Raw genomic sequence first — 16156 nt, 5'->3', positions numbered from 1 at the left:
ATTGCCTTTAAATTGTTTAACTTGGGTCAAACATTTTGGGTTGCATTCCACAAGCTTCCCACAATAAGTTGGGTGAATTTTGGCCCATTCCTCCTGACAGAGCTGGTGTAACTGAATCAGGTTTGTAGGCCTCCTTGCTCGCACACACTTTTTCAGTTCTGACCACAAATTTTCTATGGGATTGAGGTCAGGGCTTTGTGATGGCCACTCCAATACCTTGACTTTGTTGTCCTTAAACCATTTTGCCACAACTTTGGAAGTATGCTTGGGGTCTTTATCCATTTGGAAGACCCATTTGCGACCAAGCTTCAACTTCCTGACTGATGTCTTGAGATGTTGCTTCAATATATCCACATAATTTTCCTACCTCATGATGCCATTTATTTTGTTAAGTGCACCAGTCCCTCCTGCAGAAAAGCACCTCCACAACATGATGCTGCCACCCCTGTGCTTCACGGTTGGGATGGTGTTCTTCGGCTTGCAAGCATCCCCCTTTTTCCTCCAAACATAACGATGGTCACTATGGCCAAACTGTTCTATTTTTGTTTCATCAGACCAGAGGACATTTCTCCAAAAAGTACAATCTTTGTCCCCATGTGCAGTTGCAAACCGTAGTCTGGCTTTTTTATGACAGTTTTGGAGCATTGGCTTCTTCCTTGCTGAGCGGGCTTTCAGGTTATGTCGATATAGGACTCGTTTTACTGTGGATATAGATACTTTTGTGCCTGTTTCCTCCAGCATCTTCAAAAGGTCCTTTGCTGTTGTTCTGGGATTGATTTGCACTTTTCGCACCAAAGTACGTTCAACTCTAGGAGACAGAACGCCTCTCCTTCCTATGACGGCTGTGTTGTCCCATGGTGTTTATACTTGCGTACCATTGTTTGTACAGATGAACGTGGTACCTTTAGGCGTTTGGAAATTGCTCCCAAGGATGAACCAGATTTGTGGAGGTCTACAATTTTAGGCTGATTTCTTTTGATTTTCCCATGATGTCAAGCAAAGAGGAACTGAGTTGGAAGGTAGCCCTTGAAATTCATCCACAGGTACACCTCCAAGTGACTCAAATGATGTCAATTAGCATATCAGAAGCTTCTAAAGCCATGACATCATTTTCTGGAATTTTCCAAGCTGTTTGAAGGCACAGTCAACTTAGTGTATGTAAACTTCTGACCCACTGGAATTGTGATACAGTGAATTATAAGTGAATTAATCTGTCTGTAAACAATTGTTGGAAAAATTACTTGTGTCATGCACAAAGTAGATGTCCTAACCAACTTGCCAAAACTATAGTTTGAAATTTGTGGAGTGGTTGAAAAACGAGTTTTAATGACTCCAACCTAAGTGTATGTAAACTTCCGACTTCAACTGTATATACAGTATATACACATTCTTAAAATAAAGTGGTGATCCTAACTGCCCTAAGACAGGGATTTTTTACTAGGATTAAATGTCAGGGATTGTGAAAAACTGAGTTTAAATGTATTTGGCTAAGGTTTATGTAAATTTCCGACTTCAACTGTAGCGTATTGCGTAGTTAACAGTACAATGTAGATTACACAGAATAAAGGGTAAATCAAGCATGGACCACCATGATTGGATTGAACCGATGGACTAGTTAAAGCATACATATTCAGCTTCCATCGATAGATGTGTCGTTGTATGATAATGAGAAAAGAGTTGACACATTCATGAATATTTGAGTGACCGTTTTTTTAGGACCCTCACTAAATGAGTTCGGTTCTATAATAGTTTTTTTTTAGGTATAATTACCCGCAATATCCAGAGGAAACGATAGAGCTTATTATCTAATCACAAACTTATACACACACACTATAATTAAATTTGACATACACACCTGCTCTCATATGTAAAGTGACAGACCAGCTGTGCACTGTATTAGTGCGCCCATTAGCCATTTATCGTTTTGACAGTAATAGCCGGCTATTATCTTTATCTGTGGGAAACTCTATAAACTCCAGTGGTGCAGGTGGTTTCTGAGGCCTGTAATGATCCACTGGGCCATAAAACATCAACGTTTTATTGACCAATACACAGTACCAGCCACTGAACAGGCTGGTTGGTGTGAGGAAGGAAGCAAGAGAGACATAACAGAAGAGAGAAAATCTAACATTTCAGAATATTATGTGCTCAAGAGGTTTCAGGGGCAAGGGTTACTGCTCAAACATCCTCCACTTGTAAAGTGGAAAGAGTCGATGAGGCACAGGTCAGACAAATATTAGGTCTACAGATGATATTATGCTTAAGGCGGGATTCTCCCATGTTTCAGCACCTGCAAGGTAAAAGTAAAAAAATGTCAACACACATGGTCATAAAAATAGTTAAGAGTGAGTTGCACCACAACTCTACACTGGTTACCATTATGAGCTCCATTGTTAAACAGGCTGTCATCAATGCAGTGCTCTCCCTAGAATAAATGTGGACCTAGTCACTGTTTAGAAATCAGGGTTGTCAAGGGTGGGGCCAGACAGAGCACAGTACGGATGTTCATATACATTTTCCATTACGGAGTTTTTCAAGGAATCCAATAGTGTCACAGCGTAGGGAACAATGGTATGGAAGCCAAAGCACGTGTAGTATTTATTCATTTAAAAATACTTAATCTGTGCTTGATTGAACATTGCCTATTGGAACCAATGGAATCGTCACAGAAGGGTCCCAACACCACCCATCTGGCTCTTGATCATTCTCTCAATCTGCAGTCTCAATCAAATTCTCAAAGTATTTGAAAAAATAAATAGATAAAACCGTCCAGGGGTGACTCAGCCAGTGTGTAAGAGACAAGGCCAGTTTATATGGGCACTTACTGCTCCTAACTGACCTCTCCGCTCACTAATTTTAACCTTGACCTGGCCAGCGATGGGCTAGACAGCCAGGGTCAGTCAAGTGTCCATACACATACTTAGAGGGGCAGGGGTTAATGGGAGAAAGCCCAATTAAAAAGGCCTTTCTTTTTTTTGCTAACTTAAGATAGGAGTTATTAGGTCACTGATGTCATAATACAGGCACATTTGTGAGAGTTGTTAGAAGTCAACCTCTTTCTCTTGAGATCTGCAACAAGGTAGTGTTGTCAATGAGATGTAGGAGGACTTGTACAGTAACGGCAGCATACTTTAATACAGAGCTAGTCAGTATGAAGATGTGCTGAAGTTGCTGTTTTTCTGTGCATTCAAATTTTTCCATGGCACTGACATGTTCTGTATATTTAGCAAACAAACCATGAAGCAAGCAGCAAGCAAATGTACTGAACGTTGAAGGAAAAACAGCAACATGACAGTTCCTGCGTTCTGAGAAAAATTGACTTCTTTTCAGATTAGCATCAGCCCCGGCTGCACATGTGTGTTTCATTCAAATCCACTGCTCTCTCATCTGTACAAATATAGGATGTGGTTATTGCAGATGCACATGACGTTTGATATTTTTACTAAAGCAGACCGCCATTTGAAAAACTCAATCCAATTATTTTGTTGACACTGAAATCCTCTCTTTAAGATAATCCCAATTTATTAGAAAGTTACAGAATTCTGCTCTTATTCTTAGAAAGACACTCTGTAGGCCTAAAAGCTATCCAGCCGACAATATTCCTTTTTTAGTGTGCTTGCTTTTTTAAGAGGGAAGCCATTCCAAATGAGCCACTCCAGCCCAGTTAAATATTTCACCATGTTCCCTATCTCAGACATAAAAGGCTTGAGTGGTGCTCCTGGCTCCTGGAGGTGAGTGACAGCCACTACAACCATGATGTACATCCAGGCCCTTCCATTCTGCATGTGTGTAGAAAATAGTTCCACTTTACTGTGCTTCACTAGCCTAGCAGAAGTAATGGAACTCTCCATTAGCTCAGCCACTCTGTTTGTCTAGGGCATTGTAATCCCCTAGGGCTCAGGAACACAACAACTGTGGATAGGCCCTAATCCATCTGCAAAAAAAAGCAACAAAAAAAGAGGAGCTCAACTTCATTTGATAAGAGCTGTCCCTCTTCTGTCTCTATCTGGCTCAGTGATAAGTGCTGACATTCTATCACGGGGTGCATCCCGAATCGCACCCTATTACCTATAAAGTGCACTATTTGTAATCAGGGCCCATAGGGCTATGTTCAAAAGTAGTGCACTGTAAAGGGAATATGTTGCAACCAGTGTGATTCACCTGTTTCCACTTTGTGTATTCTTGGGAGGTGATAATAACTAATAGACATCTGTGGTGACACATTCATGATCACCGTGATGTTGGACTGGACTGTTTCCCTCATGTGTTTTTTGTGGTGACACTGGAAATGCTTGTTGGGATAGCAAATCTCGATTCACAAAAAAACATTCAGATCATGTAAAAGCAGGTAGCCAAGTGGTTAGAGCGTTGGGCCAGTAACTGAAAGATTGCTGGATCGAATCCCTGAGCTGAGAAGATAAAAATCTGTAGTTCTGCCCCTGAGCAAGGCAGTTAACCCACTGTTCCCCGGGTGCCGAAGACATGGATGTCGATTATGGCAGACCCCCGCACCTCTCTGATTCAGAGGGGTTGGGTTAAATGTGGAAAACACATTTCAGTTGAAGGCATTCGGTTGTACAACTGACTAGGTATCTTTCCTTTCCCTAAAACAGAAAGCTTGAGATTGTGTTACACGTGGGATATGAACCCGGATCACCCACGGCAACAACCAACATCTTAGACTGTTAGATCGAGAGGATATTCCCTCTTGGGCTGAAGGCAGACACAGGTGTTGAAGTTCGCAGGCGGAGCTACCTCATCACGTGACCATGACTGACTCATGTCTGCTACATATGTTTCATGAGTCACTATATCAAGGAGTTTGACTGACAAAAGTATAAAATACTTGCATTCCAGCATATGTAAATCAATCTAATTCTATAGGGGCAAAGATGGCGATATTAGTGTCCAAATTACAAGTGGTTCCTAAAACGTCCATTATCATGGAAAGGCCAAGCAGTATGAGGGAGGCACTGATACAGAATCACTCATGTGTTCTACTTTTCCCACAGATTTTCGTCTCGTTTAATAAAACATTTATGGCGCAGAGAGAGGCATTACCGTGGCAGCCATCATGTTTTTTTTTGTGAATTTCCTCAGAGGATAACCTAGTGCAGTTTAAGTCTGAAGTTTACATACACCTTAGCCAAATGCATTTAAACTCAGTTTTTCACAATACCTGACTTTTAATCCTAGTAAAAATTCCCTGTCTTAGGTCAGTTAGGATCACCACTTTATTTTAAGAATGTGAAATGTCAGAATAATTGTAGAGAATGATTTATTTCAGCTTTTATTTCTTTCATCACATTCCCAGTGGGTCAGAAGTTTACATACACTCAATTAGTATTTGGCAGCATTGCCTTTAAGTTGTTTAACTTGGGTCAAACATTTTGGGCAGCCTCCCACAAGCTTCCCACAATAAGTTGGGTGAATTTTGGTCCATTCCTCCTGACAGAGCTGGTGTAACTGAGTCAGGTTTGTTGGCCTCCTTGCTCCCACATGCTTTTTCAGTTCTGCCCACAAATTTTCTACAGGATTGAGGTCAGGGCTTTGTGATGGCCACTCCAATACCTTGACTTTGTTGTCCTTAAGCCATTTTGCCACAACTTTGGAAGTATGCTTGGGGTCATTGTCCATTTGGAAGACCCATTTGCGACCAAGCTTTACTTCCTGGCCGTTGTCTTGAGATGTTGCTTCAATATATCCACATAACTTTCCTCCCTCATGATACCATCTATTTTGTGAAGTGCACCAGTCCCTCCTGCAGCAAAGCACCCCCACAACATGATGCTGGCACCCCCGTGCTTCACAGTTGGGATAGTGTTCTTCGGCTTGCAAGCCTCTCCCATTTTCCTCCAAACATAACGATGGTCATTATGGCCAAAGAGTTCTGTTTTTGTTTCATCAGCCCAGAGGACATTTCTATAAAAAGTATGATCTTTGTTCCCATGTGCAGTTGCAAACCGTAGTCTGGCCTTTTTTATGGCGGTTTTGGAGAAGTGGCTTCTTCCTTGCTGAGCGGCCTTTCAGGTTATATCGATATAGGACTTTTTTTACTGTGGATATAGATACTTTTGTACCTGTTTCCTCCAGCATCTTCACAAGGTCCTTTGCTGTTGTTCTGGGATTGATTTGCACTTTTCGCACCAAAGTACATCTCTAGGAGACAGAACGCATCTCCTTCCTGAGCGGTATGACGGCTGCATGGTCTCATGGTCTTTATACTTGCATACTATTGTTTGTACAGATGAAAGTGGTACCTTCAGGTGTTTGGAAATTGCTCCCAAGGATGAACCAGACTTGTGGAGGTCTACAACTTTTTTTTCTGAGGTCTTGGCTGATTTCTTTTGATTTTCCCATGATGTCAAGCAAAGAGGCACTGCGTTTGAAGGTAGGCCTTGAAATACATCCACAGATACACCTCCAATTGACTCAAATGATGTCAATTAGCCTATCAGAAGCATCTAAAGCTATCATTTTCTGGAATTTTCCAAGCTGTTTGAAGGCACAGTCAACTTAGTGTATGTAAACTTCTGACCTACTGGAATTGTGATACAGTGAATTATAAGTGAAATCTGTCTGTAAACAATTGTTGGAAAACTTACTTGTGTCATGCACAAAGTAGATGTCCTAACCGACTTGCCAAAACTATAGTTTGTTAACAAGAAATTTGTGGAGTGGTTGAAAAACAAGTTTTAATGACTCCAACCTAAGAGAATGTAAACTTCCTACTTCAACTGTATATCTATCCTGTTATACTGTGGCCTATGTCATGTATCCATTTAACATGGCCTACCCCTGGATATATTAAAAACCCATTCAGTCTTACCACAGCTGTGTACATGCACTGGGACTGACTGGGAGAGGGAGAGAGTTTAATACCAATGTTTTTTAGTCAGAGTTGAGGTGGGGGAGTGAGTGGAGTGGTGGTGGCATGACTGTTTTCTGTAACCAAGTTATGACACACACAACCATATTGGGTGTTGCTGTCTCTTTCCTTCTTTTTTGGAAGACTTCTAGGAAACATTCTCAGTCAATGTCAATCACTACTGTCTATTGAGATTAGATAACCGGTCTGTAACCTAACGCTCAGATATTGCACCCCTCCGGTTTGTGCGAAGGATAATTGTTCACGAAACATCACATTTTAGAAGTTATGGTCTTAAAAATAATGATTTGCCGAAGCCAGTGGTGGAAAAAGTACCCAATTGTCATACTTGAGTAAAAGTAAAGATACCTTAATGGAAAAAGACTCAAGTAAAAGTGAAAGTCACCCAGTAAAATCCTACTTGAGTAAAAGTAAAAAAGTATTTGTTTTTTAATATACTTAAGTATCAAAAGTAAATGTAATTGCTAAAATATACCTAAGTATCAAAAGTGAAAGTATAAATAATTTCAAATTCCTTATATTAAGCAAACCAGACGTTGCGATCTTCTTGTTTTTAACATTTACAGATAGCCAGGGGCACACTTCAACACTCAGACATAATTTACAAACAAAGCATGTGTGTTTAATGAGTCTGCCAGATTAGATGCAGTAGGGATGGCCAGGGATTTTATCTTTAAGTGCATGAAATCAGACACTTTTCCTGTCCTGCTAAGCATTCAAAACGTAACGAGTACTTTTTGGTGTCAGGGAAAATGTATGGAGTAAAGAGTACATTATTTCTTCAGGAATGTAGTGAAGTAAAAGTAAAAGTCATCAAAGACATAGGAAAGTAAAGTACAGATACCCTAAAAAAACTACTTAAGTAGTACTTTAAAGTATTTTTACTTAAGTACTTTACTCCACTGGCCGAAGCCTTTTACAACCGTGATCCGATGGGATTTGTTTTAAGCCATTCCCCGATAATGCACAGCCTGTCGTGCGTTAACTTATTGCTTATGTATAGTACAGTACACTATACTATACATTTGAATTCCCTAAAGTCAGTACAGTGTTGTCAGTACATTGTACCCCAGGAGCTGCTCTTATGACCGGAACAGTTGTTCTGTAGATTCCTTTAAGCCTTTTTACAGAAGGGTAAGGAGTCAATGGCTCTTAAAAAGATGATGGAGCTTACACTTGACCATCACATTAAAGAGAGTTTTTTTCTTTGAAATTAATAAGAAACTCTTTGATGTACTGTACAAGGCTAAGACTACGAGCAGCCTTGATGTATTTAGGGCAGGAGGCTGCTCTTTTGTTGCTCAAGGTAATGATAAGCAAGCAGTGCTGTAGTGTTTTCTCAGAGGGGACAAAACTATGTAAAACAAGCAGAGGATAGAGGAGACTCAAACGATTGCAAAAACAGGCAGGAGATTCATTGTACTAATTTCAGACTATACTACTCCTTATCCTGCTGCCCCAGTGTCTTTATGTTTTGCATTGTATGTAGCCTGCTTGCATTTCTAAATGGGATAATAAAGTTTATCTGGCTAAATTATTTGTGTTTCTTCTCTCTCAGGTATCTGGGGATCACCCGCCCCCTCACATACCCAGCCAGGCAGAATGGCCAGCTGATGGCCAAGATGATCCTGGGGGTGTGGCTGGTGTCCGCCTCCATCACCCTGCCACCCTTCTGCGGCTGGGCCAAGAACGTCCACGCGGGCGGTGTGTGCCTCATCAGCCAGGACTTTGGCTACACCATCTACTCCACGGCTGTGGCTTTCTACATCCCCATGCTCGTTATGCTCTTCATGTACTACAAGATTTTCAGGGCTGCCCGCAAGAGCGGCCTCAAGCACCGCTTCACCGACTTCACCCGGCGCGAGCGGCTAGAGACGGTGGCAAGCGAGGCACTGAGAATGCAGGGCCTGAAGCCGCAGGGCGTGGCCGAGGAGTGTGCGGTGCTGTCCCGTCTGCTGACCCGCGAGCGCCGCAACATCTCCATCTTCAAGAGGGAGCAGAAGGCGGCCACCACGCTGGGGGTGATCGTGGGCGTGTTCTCCATCTGCTGGCTGCCCTTCTTCATCCTGTCCACGGCCAGGCCCTTCATCTGCGGAGTGGAGTGCAGCTGTGTGCCCATCTGGCTGGAGAGGTTCCTCCTCTGGCTGGGCTACGCCAACTCCCTCATGAACCCCTTCATCTACGCCTTCTTTAACCGGGACCTGCGCTCCACCTACAAGGATCTGCTGCGATGCCGCTACCGCAACATCAACCGACGCCTGTCCGCCGTAGGTGTGCACGAGGCCCTTAAGGTGTAGAAGGAAGAGGACAATGACAAGGAGGAGGATAGTTTGGGTCCCCAGAAGCGTCAAAGGAATTTCTAATCCTGTCCTCATTGTAAAGACTACTGGCTGCTACTCTTTGTGATTGTATAATAGAGGCTCAGAGGGATGACCTGTGACCTGTGGCTGTAGATAAAGACAGAGACAGACTGTTAATACCTCTCTAACCCGCTGTAGAGGCACAGAGACAAGGCCATCACTTAGGTCTTATGACTGTCTGACTCACTCAGTCATTCTATTTTGGGACACAAAACCATAGACCGTATTTGACGGCCTATTCAAGTTGACACTGGCTTTGTGCATATGCTACAATTCAGTCCTGACTTCATATTCATGTCAGGAAGATGATGCATTGACTTGGGAAATCACATGCGGACCCTGGCGATAATTCTAGGTCATTAAACGCATGGGCTGCAAATGGATTTCTGCACAATGATATTTGCTAAATTAATGCTTGCGCAAGGGGTGCCATTAGCTATTGACTTAAACCAGTGAAGGTCGCGGAATCTGTATCTATGTAACTGTTTCCAGTTCAACTTGTCCGTGGTCTAGTAGGTGATGATGGTGAACAATTGAAAGTGGTCTGTATAGGTACATGTGAATCTATTATTGTTTGGAGGCAGGCAAGTGTTTAATGTTCACCAACAAAAATCCTGCAAAACAGAAAGCATCCATAGTCAGTTTATTTTCAGACATGCCTTTGAACACATCTATCTCTGCAAAGTCAACCCAATGGACACCCACAAAGACCCAGAGGAAACACACACAGTACATGGCCAAGATGATATATTCCTTTGGAAATATAAATTGTAATGTGAATGAAGGCTATCAAACAAAAGTTAATATTGTAATGTTACCACAAAGCACTTGAGGGTGGTAGGGATAACAAGCCTGTGATTGGACGTGATTTAATGGGGAAGATGTTAGAGAGGTGGTACAACAAGTTGACCTAATGGTTTAGAGTTGGAGAATGTTCTGGAACTAGCTACATACATCTCTGAGAAATGCCCATTTGCAAAATCCACAGGAACCCTTACCATTTCATTTGGCATTCATTGTTAAGTCTGCTTGAAGCTCACATCTGTCTTACATGCTATGCATTATCCATGGAAGAGCAGAATATTGTGCATAGTCAGTTTGACATAGCTCAGCAGCACAGTGGTTCATACTTTACTTCATTTGATTGTGTTATAACAAAAGCTTATCAATTTGTTCAACTATGACCCATTAAGGAAAGGTACTCATTGTGCTGATGAGGTTCTCCCAACAAGGAATGAGTCCACCCATCAAAGTCTTCATCACTAATGCCTGAAGCAGCAGGTGTTGCTACTTCTGCTCTCCTTCATAGCAGGATATGGTCAACACTTTTATGAACTCTGCATCAACTTGCTTTATTCACAACAACTCTGTTTTGTTGTAATCTGTGTAAAAATGGTATAATTGAAGCAGTGTGTGCTTTTCTCTACCTCGATTTTCGGAAAATACTTGTTAATTATTATTGCAAACAGATATATTCCTGGCTTGCACTATATTTTGTCATATGATTCCTTGTTATTTAAGTGTCTAGTGTCGACGACATTCATTGACATGCCCTTCTACAACTGCTTTGCCAACGTTATTCTCCAAAATGTACCTGGAGAAATTAGAGCATATTTCTTTCATCACTTTGTAAATAAAGCAGCACTTGGTTTAAAAATCAAAAACGGGTTTCTGCCAGAATGCACATATCCCCAGTCACTCAGACATGTATGTGGTCATAAACTATTTAATAGCCATAGATTTAAAAGCTCTGCCAGCTGTTTCACACTAAAAACAAGCCTTATCTCACACTAAAAACAAGCCTTATCTCACACTTTAAAACAAGCCTTATCTCACACTTTAAAACAAGCCTTCTCACACTAAAAACAAGCCTTATCTCACACTAAAAACAAGCCTTATCTCACACTAAAACCAAGCCTTATCTCACACTTTAAAACAAACCTTATCTCACACTTTAAAACAAGCCTTATCTCACACTTTAAAACAAGCCTTATCTCACAATAAAAACAAGCCTTATCTCACACTAAAAACAAGCCTTATCTCACACTTTAAAACAAGAAGCCTTCACAAACCACCTTTCCATCCACGGTTTTTATGCGAGTTGTAATAAAACAAGTCACAACAACTTTGATGGAATCAGGAAGTTTTGGTGTAATTAGCCTAATGGCCTAATTATTTTGTTTGAAATGGTGGGGTCTTTTTGTGTCTGTAAAATGAATTATGCGTGAAACGCTTTTATGTGCAAATATATATATATATATATATATAATAACCATCATATCGAAGTCAATTTGGAGTCAGGCGATGAGATGGTATGTGGTCCTCCCACTACGAATGCAGTTTATTAGGCTACAGATTAAATAAGTTATGGTGAACTTCTCAGGGTGTTGAAAGTGCATGGTGATGAGCTTGATGCTGCTTTCCAATAAATATAGAGGGTCTTATTCTGGTGACATGATGAGCGATGCTTAACTGCTGTTTGTTAAGCAGAGCAGCACAGGGGAACCCAAGAGCAGACTCAGATGAGGAAACAGAGATGAATGAACCAAGGTATTTATTGTAACACAGGGAGATATGGAGTGCAGATCCAGGGAAGCTTGGATGAGTTGTAGGAAACCAGATGTGGAGGCTGAGGTTGGAGTGTGCTGGGTTGGAACAGGGTAAACAGGTCCAGAGGAGAATCCAAGAGAGTGGTGGTGTGGTGAGTCCAGAACAGGGTAGCATGGTGGTGAGATGTGGAACAGGAGCCAGAGACAGGGCGGCAAAACTGCAGTGAGAGGATAAACAGCGTCAAGCAGGGAAACAGGTACATCAGGGTAACAGGATCTTGAATAATAATAATGGCTAGAAGCATAAACTGATTTAGCAGAGATTACAATCTGGCAGAGTGGAAGTGGGACAACTGAGTATTTGTAGAGGTCTTGATATTGGAACGAGTTGCAGCTGGTAGGGATCTGCTCTGACTCCAGCACACCTGTCTCCAAACACACAATCACACACAAACAGTAAGGGATGGGGAAAGAGAGAGAGTGTACTGGGAGAATGGCTGCAGGTCAAGCAGACACCGGATGACCACGAGGGGGTGTGGCAGGAGCAGATGTGACTACGTTCTTTATGCGGATTCTAGAATATTCGCATGAAAATCTGTCGCTGATTGGACGGAAACCTACTTACTGTCACATAAAACATCTCATCAAAGAGTGAAACCTAAATAGTGCAAAATACAGTGCCTTCGGAAAGTATTCAGACCCCTTCACTTTTTTCACATTTTGTTACGTTACAGCCTTATTTTAAAATGGACTAAATAACAACAATTCCTCAGCAATCTATACACAATACCCCATAATGACAAAGTGAAAACAGATTTTTAGATATGTTTGCACTTAAAAACAAATCGATTTACATAAATATTTAGACCCTTTGCTATGGGACTCGAATTTGAGCTCAGGTGCATCCTGTTTCCATTGATCATCCTTGAGATGTTTCTACAACTTGATTGGAGTCCACCTGTGGTAAATTCAATTGATTGGACAGGATTTGGAAAAGCACTCACCTGTCTATAGTTGACAGTGCATGTCAGAGCAAAAACCAAGCCATGAGGTCGAAGGAATTTTCCAAAGAGCTCTGAGACAGGATTGTGTCTTGGCACAGATTTGGGGAAGGGTATCAAAAAATGTCTGCAGCGTTGAAGGTCCCAAAGAACACAGTGGCCTCCATCATTCTTAGATGGAAGAAGTTTGGAACCACCAAGACTCTTCCTAAAGCTGGCCACCCGGCCAAACTGAGCAATCGGCGGAGAAGGGCCTTGGTCAGGGAGGTGACCACTCCTCAGTAAAAGGCACACCACAGTAAAAGGCACATGACTGCCCACCTGGAGTTTGCGAAAAGGCATCTAAAGACTCTCAGACCATGAGAAACAATATTCTCTGGTTTGATGAAACCAAGATTGGACTCTTTGGCCTGAATACCAAGTGTCAATTCTGGAGAAAACCTGGCACCATCCCTACGGTGAAGCATGGTGGTGGCAGCATCATGCTGTGGGGATGTTTTTCAGCAGCAGAGACTGGGAGACTAGTCAGGATCGAGGCAAAGATGAACGGAGCAAAGTACAGAGAGATCCTTGATGAAAACCTGCTCCAGAGAGCTCAGGACCTCAGACTGGGGCAAAAGTTCACCTACCAGCAGGACAACGGCACTAAGCACACAGCCAAGATAATGCAGGAGTGGCTTCGGGACTGGACTTGAACCCGATCAAACATCTCTTGAGAGACCTGAAAATAGCTGTGCAGCAATGCTCCCCATCCAACCTGACAGAGCTTGAGAGGATCTGCAGAGAAGAATGGGAGAAACACCCCAAATCCAGGTGTGCCTAGCTTGTAGCGTCATACCCAAGAAGACTCGATGCTGTAATCGCTGCCGAAGGTGCTTCAACAAAGTACTGAGTAAAGGGTCTGAATATTTACGTAAATGTGATATTTCAGAGTTTTATTTTTAATAAATGTGCAAACATTTATAAACCTGTTTTGCTTTGTCATTATGGGGTATTGTGTGTAGATTGATGAGGGAAAAAAACAATATAATCAATTTTAGAATAAGGCTGTAACATTACAAAATGTGGAAAAAGTCAAGGGGTCTGAAATCTTTCCGAATACACTGTATATATCAACAAAGCTGGCGAGATTGATAGATCTTTCATAGACCTTAAGGCATGGTAAAGGCCTTTATTCTGAAATATTCATAGATTTTCAGATGAACTAAAAAGAATTATAAAAAAGGTTCCCTGAAACTTGAGCGACTCTGGAGGAGTGAATGAGGACAGTGACCCAAAAACTCCCCTTAATTCCCATCCTGCTCCCAGCAAAATATTTTATTCAAAACTAGTGTGGCAGCTGTCATATAGAGTCATTTAGGTAGTAGGTACTGGAACAAATTTGTGGAACAAATGGAACAAGGACATTGCTTCACACAGTAGCTATAAAGTACATGACTGAGAGGAGAGAAAATAGCATACACAACAAACTAAAGAAAAAGCGAGAGAGAGAGAAAATAGGCTTTTTTCCTGTAGCATGCTGACATTCTGGCAGTCAGACACACAAGACCGACCGCCAGCCCCATCCTGTCTAACCGACAGCGTCTGATCTCCTTACAGCCATGGCAACAGGGGTTACACTCTGAGGTATGAGCAGAGCAAACCTTAAGAGGAAGCTCCCCGCCCTGCATATCAGCACACAGTTTTGCTAGCGAGCTTCCTGTCCCTGTCGCTGTCCCTGTGCTGGCTTCAATGTCTGTCACCAAAGATGGGGTCAAATGTTCACATGTGATGTCTGTTCATCAAAGGGAAACAGAGAGAAGCAGATGACTCCTTCACATATGCTGCCCAAAGGCTCCCACTGCCAACTACAGAATGACAGCCTGTGAGGGGGTGAAGGGTGAACACACACACGGATATTTTTAATCCCACCTGGTAATTGAGGCAAATGCTTTGATTAAACAAAGGAAAAATATCTAAAGTTGTAAAACAATTGATTTGCGACGAGGTTGAAAGAGCACTACAAGAAGATATGCAGCATGTCCTAAAGCAGTAGTAACTATTTTTGATGTGTGCAGCACATGCACATGCAAATGTATGTTGGTACTACCAGTACCAGTAAAAAGCATGAGCTGGCGCACACCCAGAGAAGATTATTTAGTGTAGAGGTGATGACTAACGGCGAATAAACTGTAAGCTATAAAAATAAAGGGAGTCACACACTATAGATATGAACTCCCAGTAATTTATTGGGTAAAAGACCAACGTTTCAGCATCACTGTGCCTTCTTCAGGGTTATTACGAGTACCACCACACTTGAGAAGTACTTGAATTCACTTAATGTCTATGTCACCTCTTCTGTTAAGGTGAATAAAGGTACTGTGGGCATCTTGCTGTACTAATGCAGTGGTAGGTGAACCATAACGCCGGGAGGCCAAAACATGCATAGACAGGCGGACTGATACACACTCATTCTCACATACGTAGAAATGGGGTGGAAACGCACCCTTGTTCCCCTTGTTCCCCTTGCACCACTCTCTCCTACCAACCTCGTTCAAGCCTCAGCTATAAATAAGACTACCAGTAAACACATCAATTACTGAGTAATCCAATTGATTTGGTGTGACCTGAAATATCAAGTTCCTCCCACAGACATACATATCCTCTAGGCCGACCGCTGCACGAGATACAGGTATTAACAGTGCCACTTCTACTAGCATGAGATTTGAAACCCACAAGCGATATCGTGTCGACATGACTGACAGTCAGTAATTGTTGTTTACTTTCTGTCAGTGAACACAGCAGGAGGACTATATCTTTTCATTCATGTAGCAAAGGGAAAACATGATTGTAAACATAAACATGGCATCAAAGCAATAACTACTGTAGCTTACATGATGCAGCCCTTCCCTTCCCCCTTTGAGTTAAAGTGGATCTTACCCACCATACAGACCCATACCAAAAATCACTGTATATCTGAGTCTTGATTCACCGTCTTGCATTTTAACACAGTATATTCATTAGGGTCAATGCCAAGATTACACTCCTACGAACTGTATATATATATATATATATATATATATATATTCAGTACTGTGACATCAACCAGAGTCTTGTGTGGGAAGGTGCTGCATATTAAATCAATTTTTTTGCATATTCTCACAATGTACAAAAATCATTCCTATCATGCTGTTGAAAGCCTCATTGTTTAGCGTCAGAGCTTCAGGGAATGATGAGAGATTTTTTTTTTTTTGCCAGGGCTCAGCAAAAGAAAAACAGGGATGAATGAGTACATTTGCTTGAATGTAATAAAATAAACAAAAAACATCACCATTCTTCATTTAAGATAACCAAAAAGTACTATTAGTATCATCAGCG

At 41.8% G+C, this 16156-nt stretch overlaps 1 protein-coding gene across 1 annotated transcript in view; it reads left to right on the top strand.

Annotated features, from left to right (window-relative positions):
* The window catches only part of LOC115164326 (5-hydroxytryptamine receptor 7-like), a 36803-nt gene extending 25890 nt beyond the window's left edge, over positions 1 to 10913 (top strand). Inside the window, exon 2 of the mRNA XM_029716697.1 lies at positions 8448 to 10913. Within this exon, the coding sequence (XP_029572557.1) occupies positions 8448 to 9186 (739 nt within the window). The 3' untranslated portion in view covers positions 9187 to 10913. The remainder of the gene's footprint in view (positions 1 to 8447) is intronic.
* Positions 10914 to 16156: the final 5243 nt, after the last annotated feature.

This window comes from Salmo trutta, chromosome 27, assembly GCF_901001165.1.
Source record: "Salmo trutta chromosome 27, fSalTru1.1, whole genome shotgun sequence".
Lineage (NCBI taxonomy): Eukaryota > Metazoa > Chordata > Actinopteri > Salmoniformes > Salmonidae > Salmo > Salmo trutta.
This window is presented reverse-complemented; position numbering and strand designations above follow the sequence as displayed.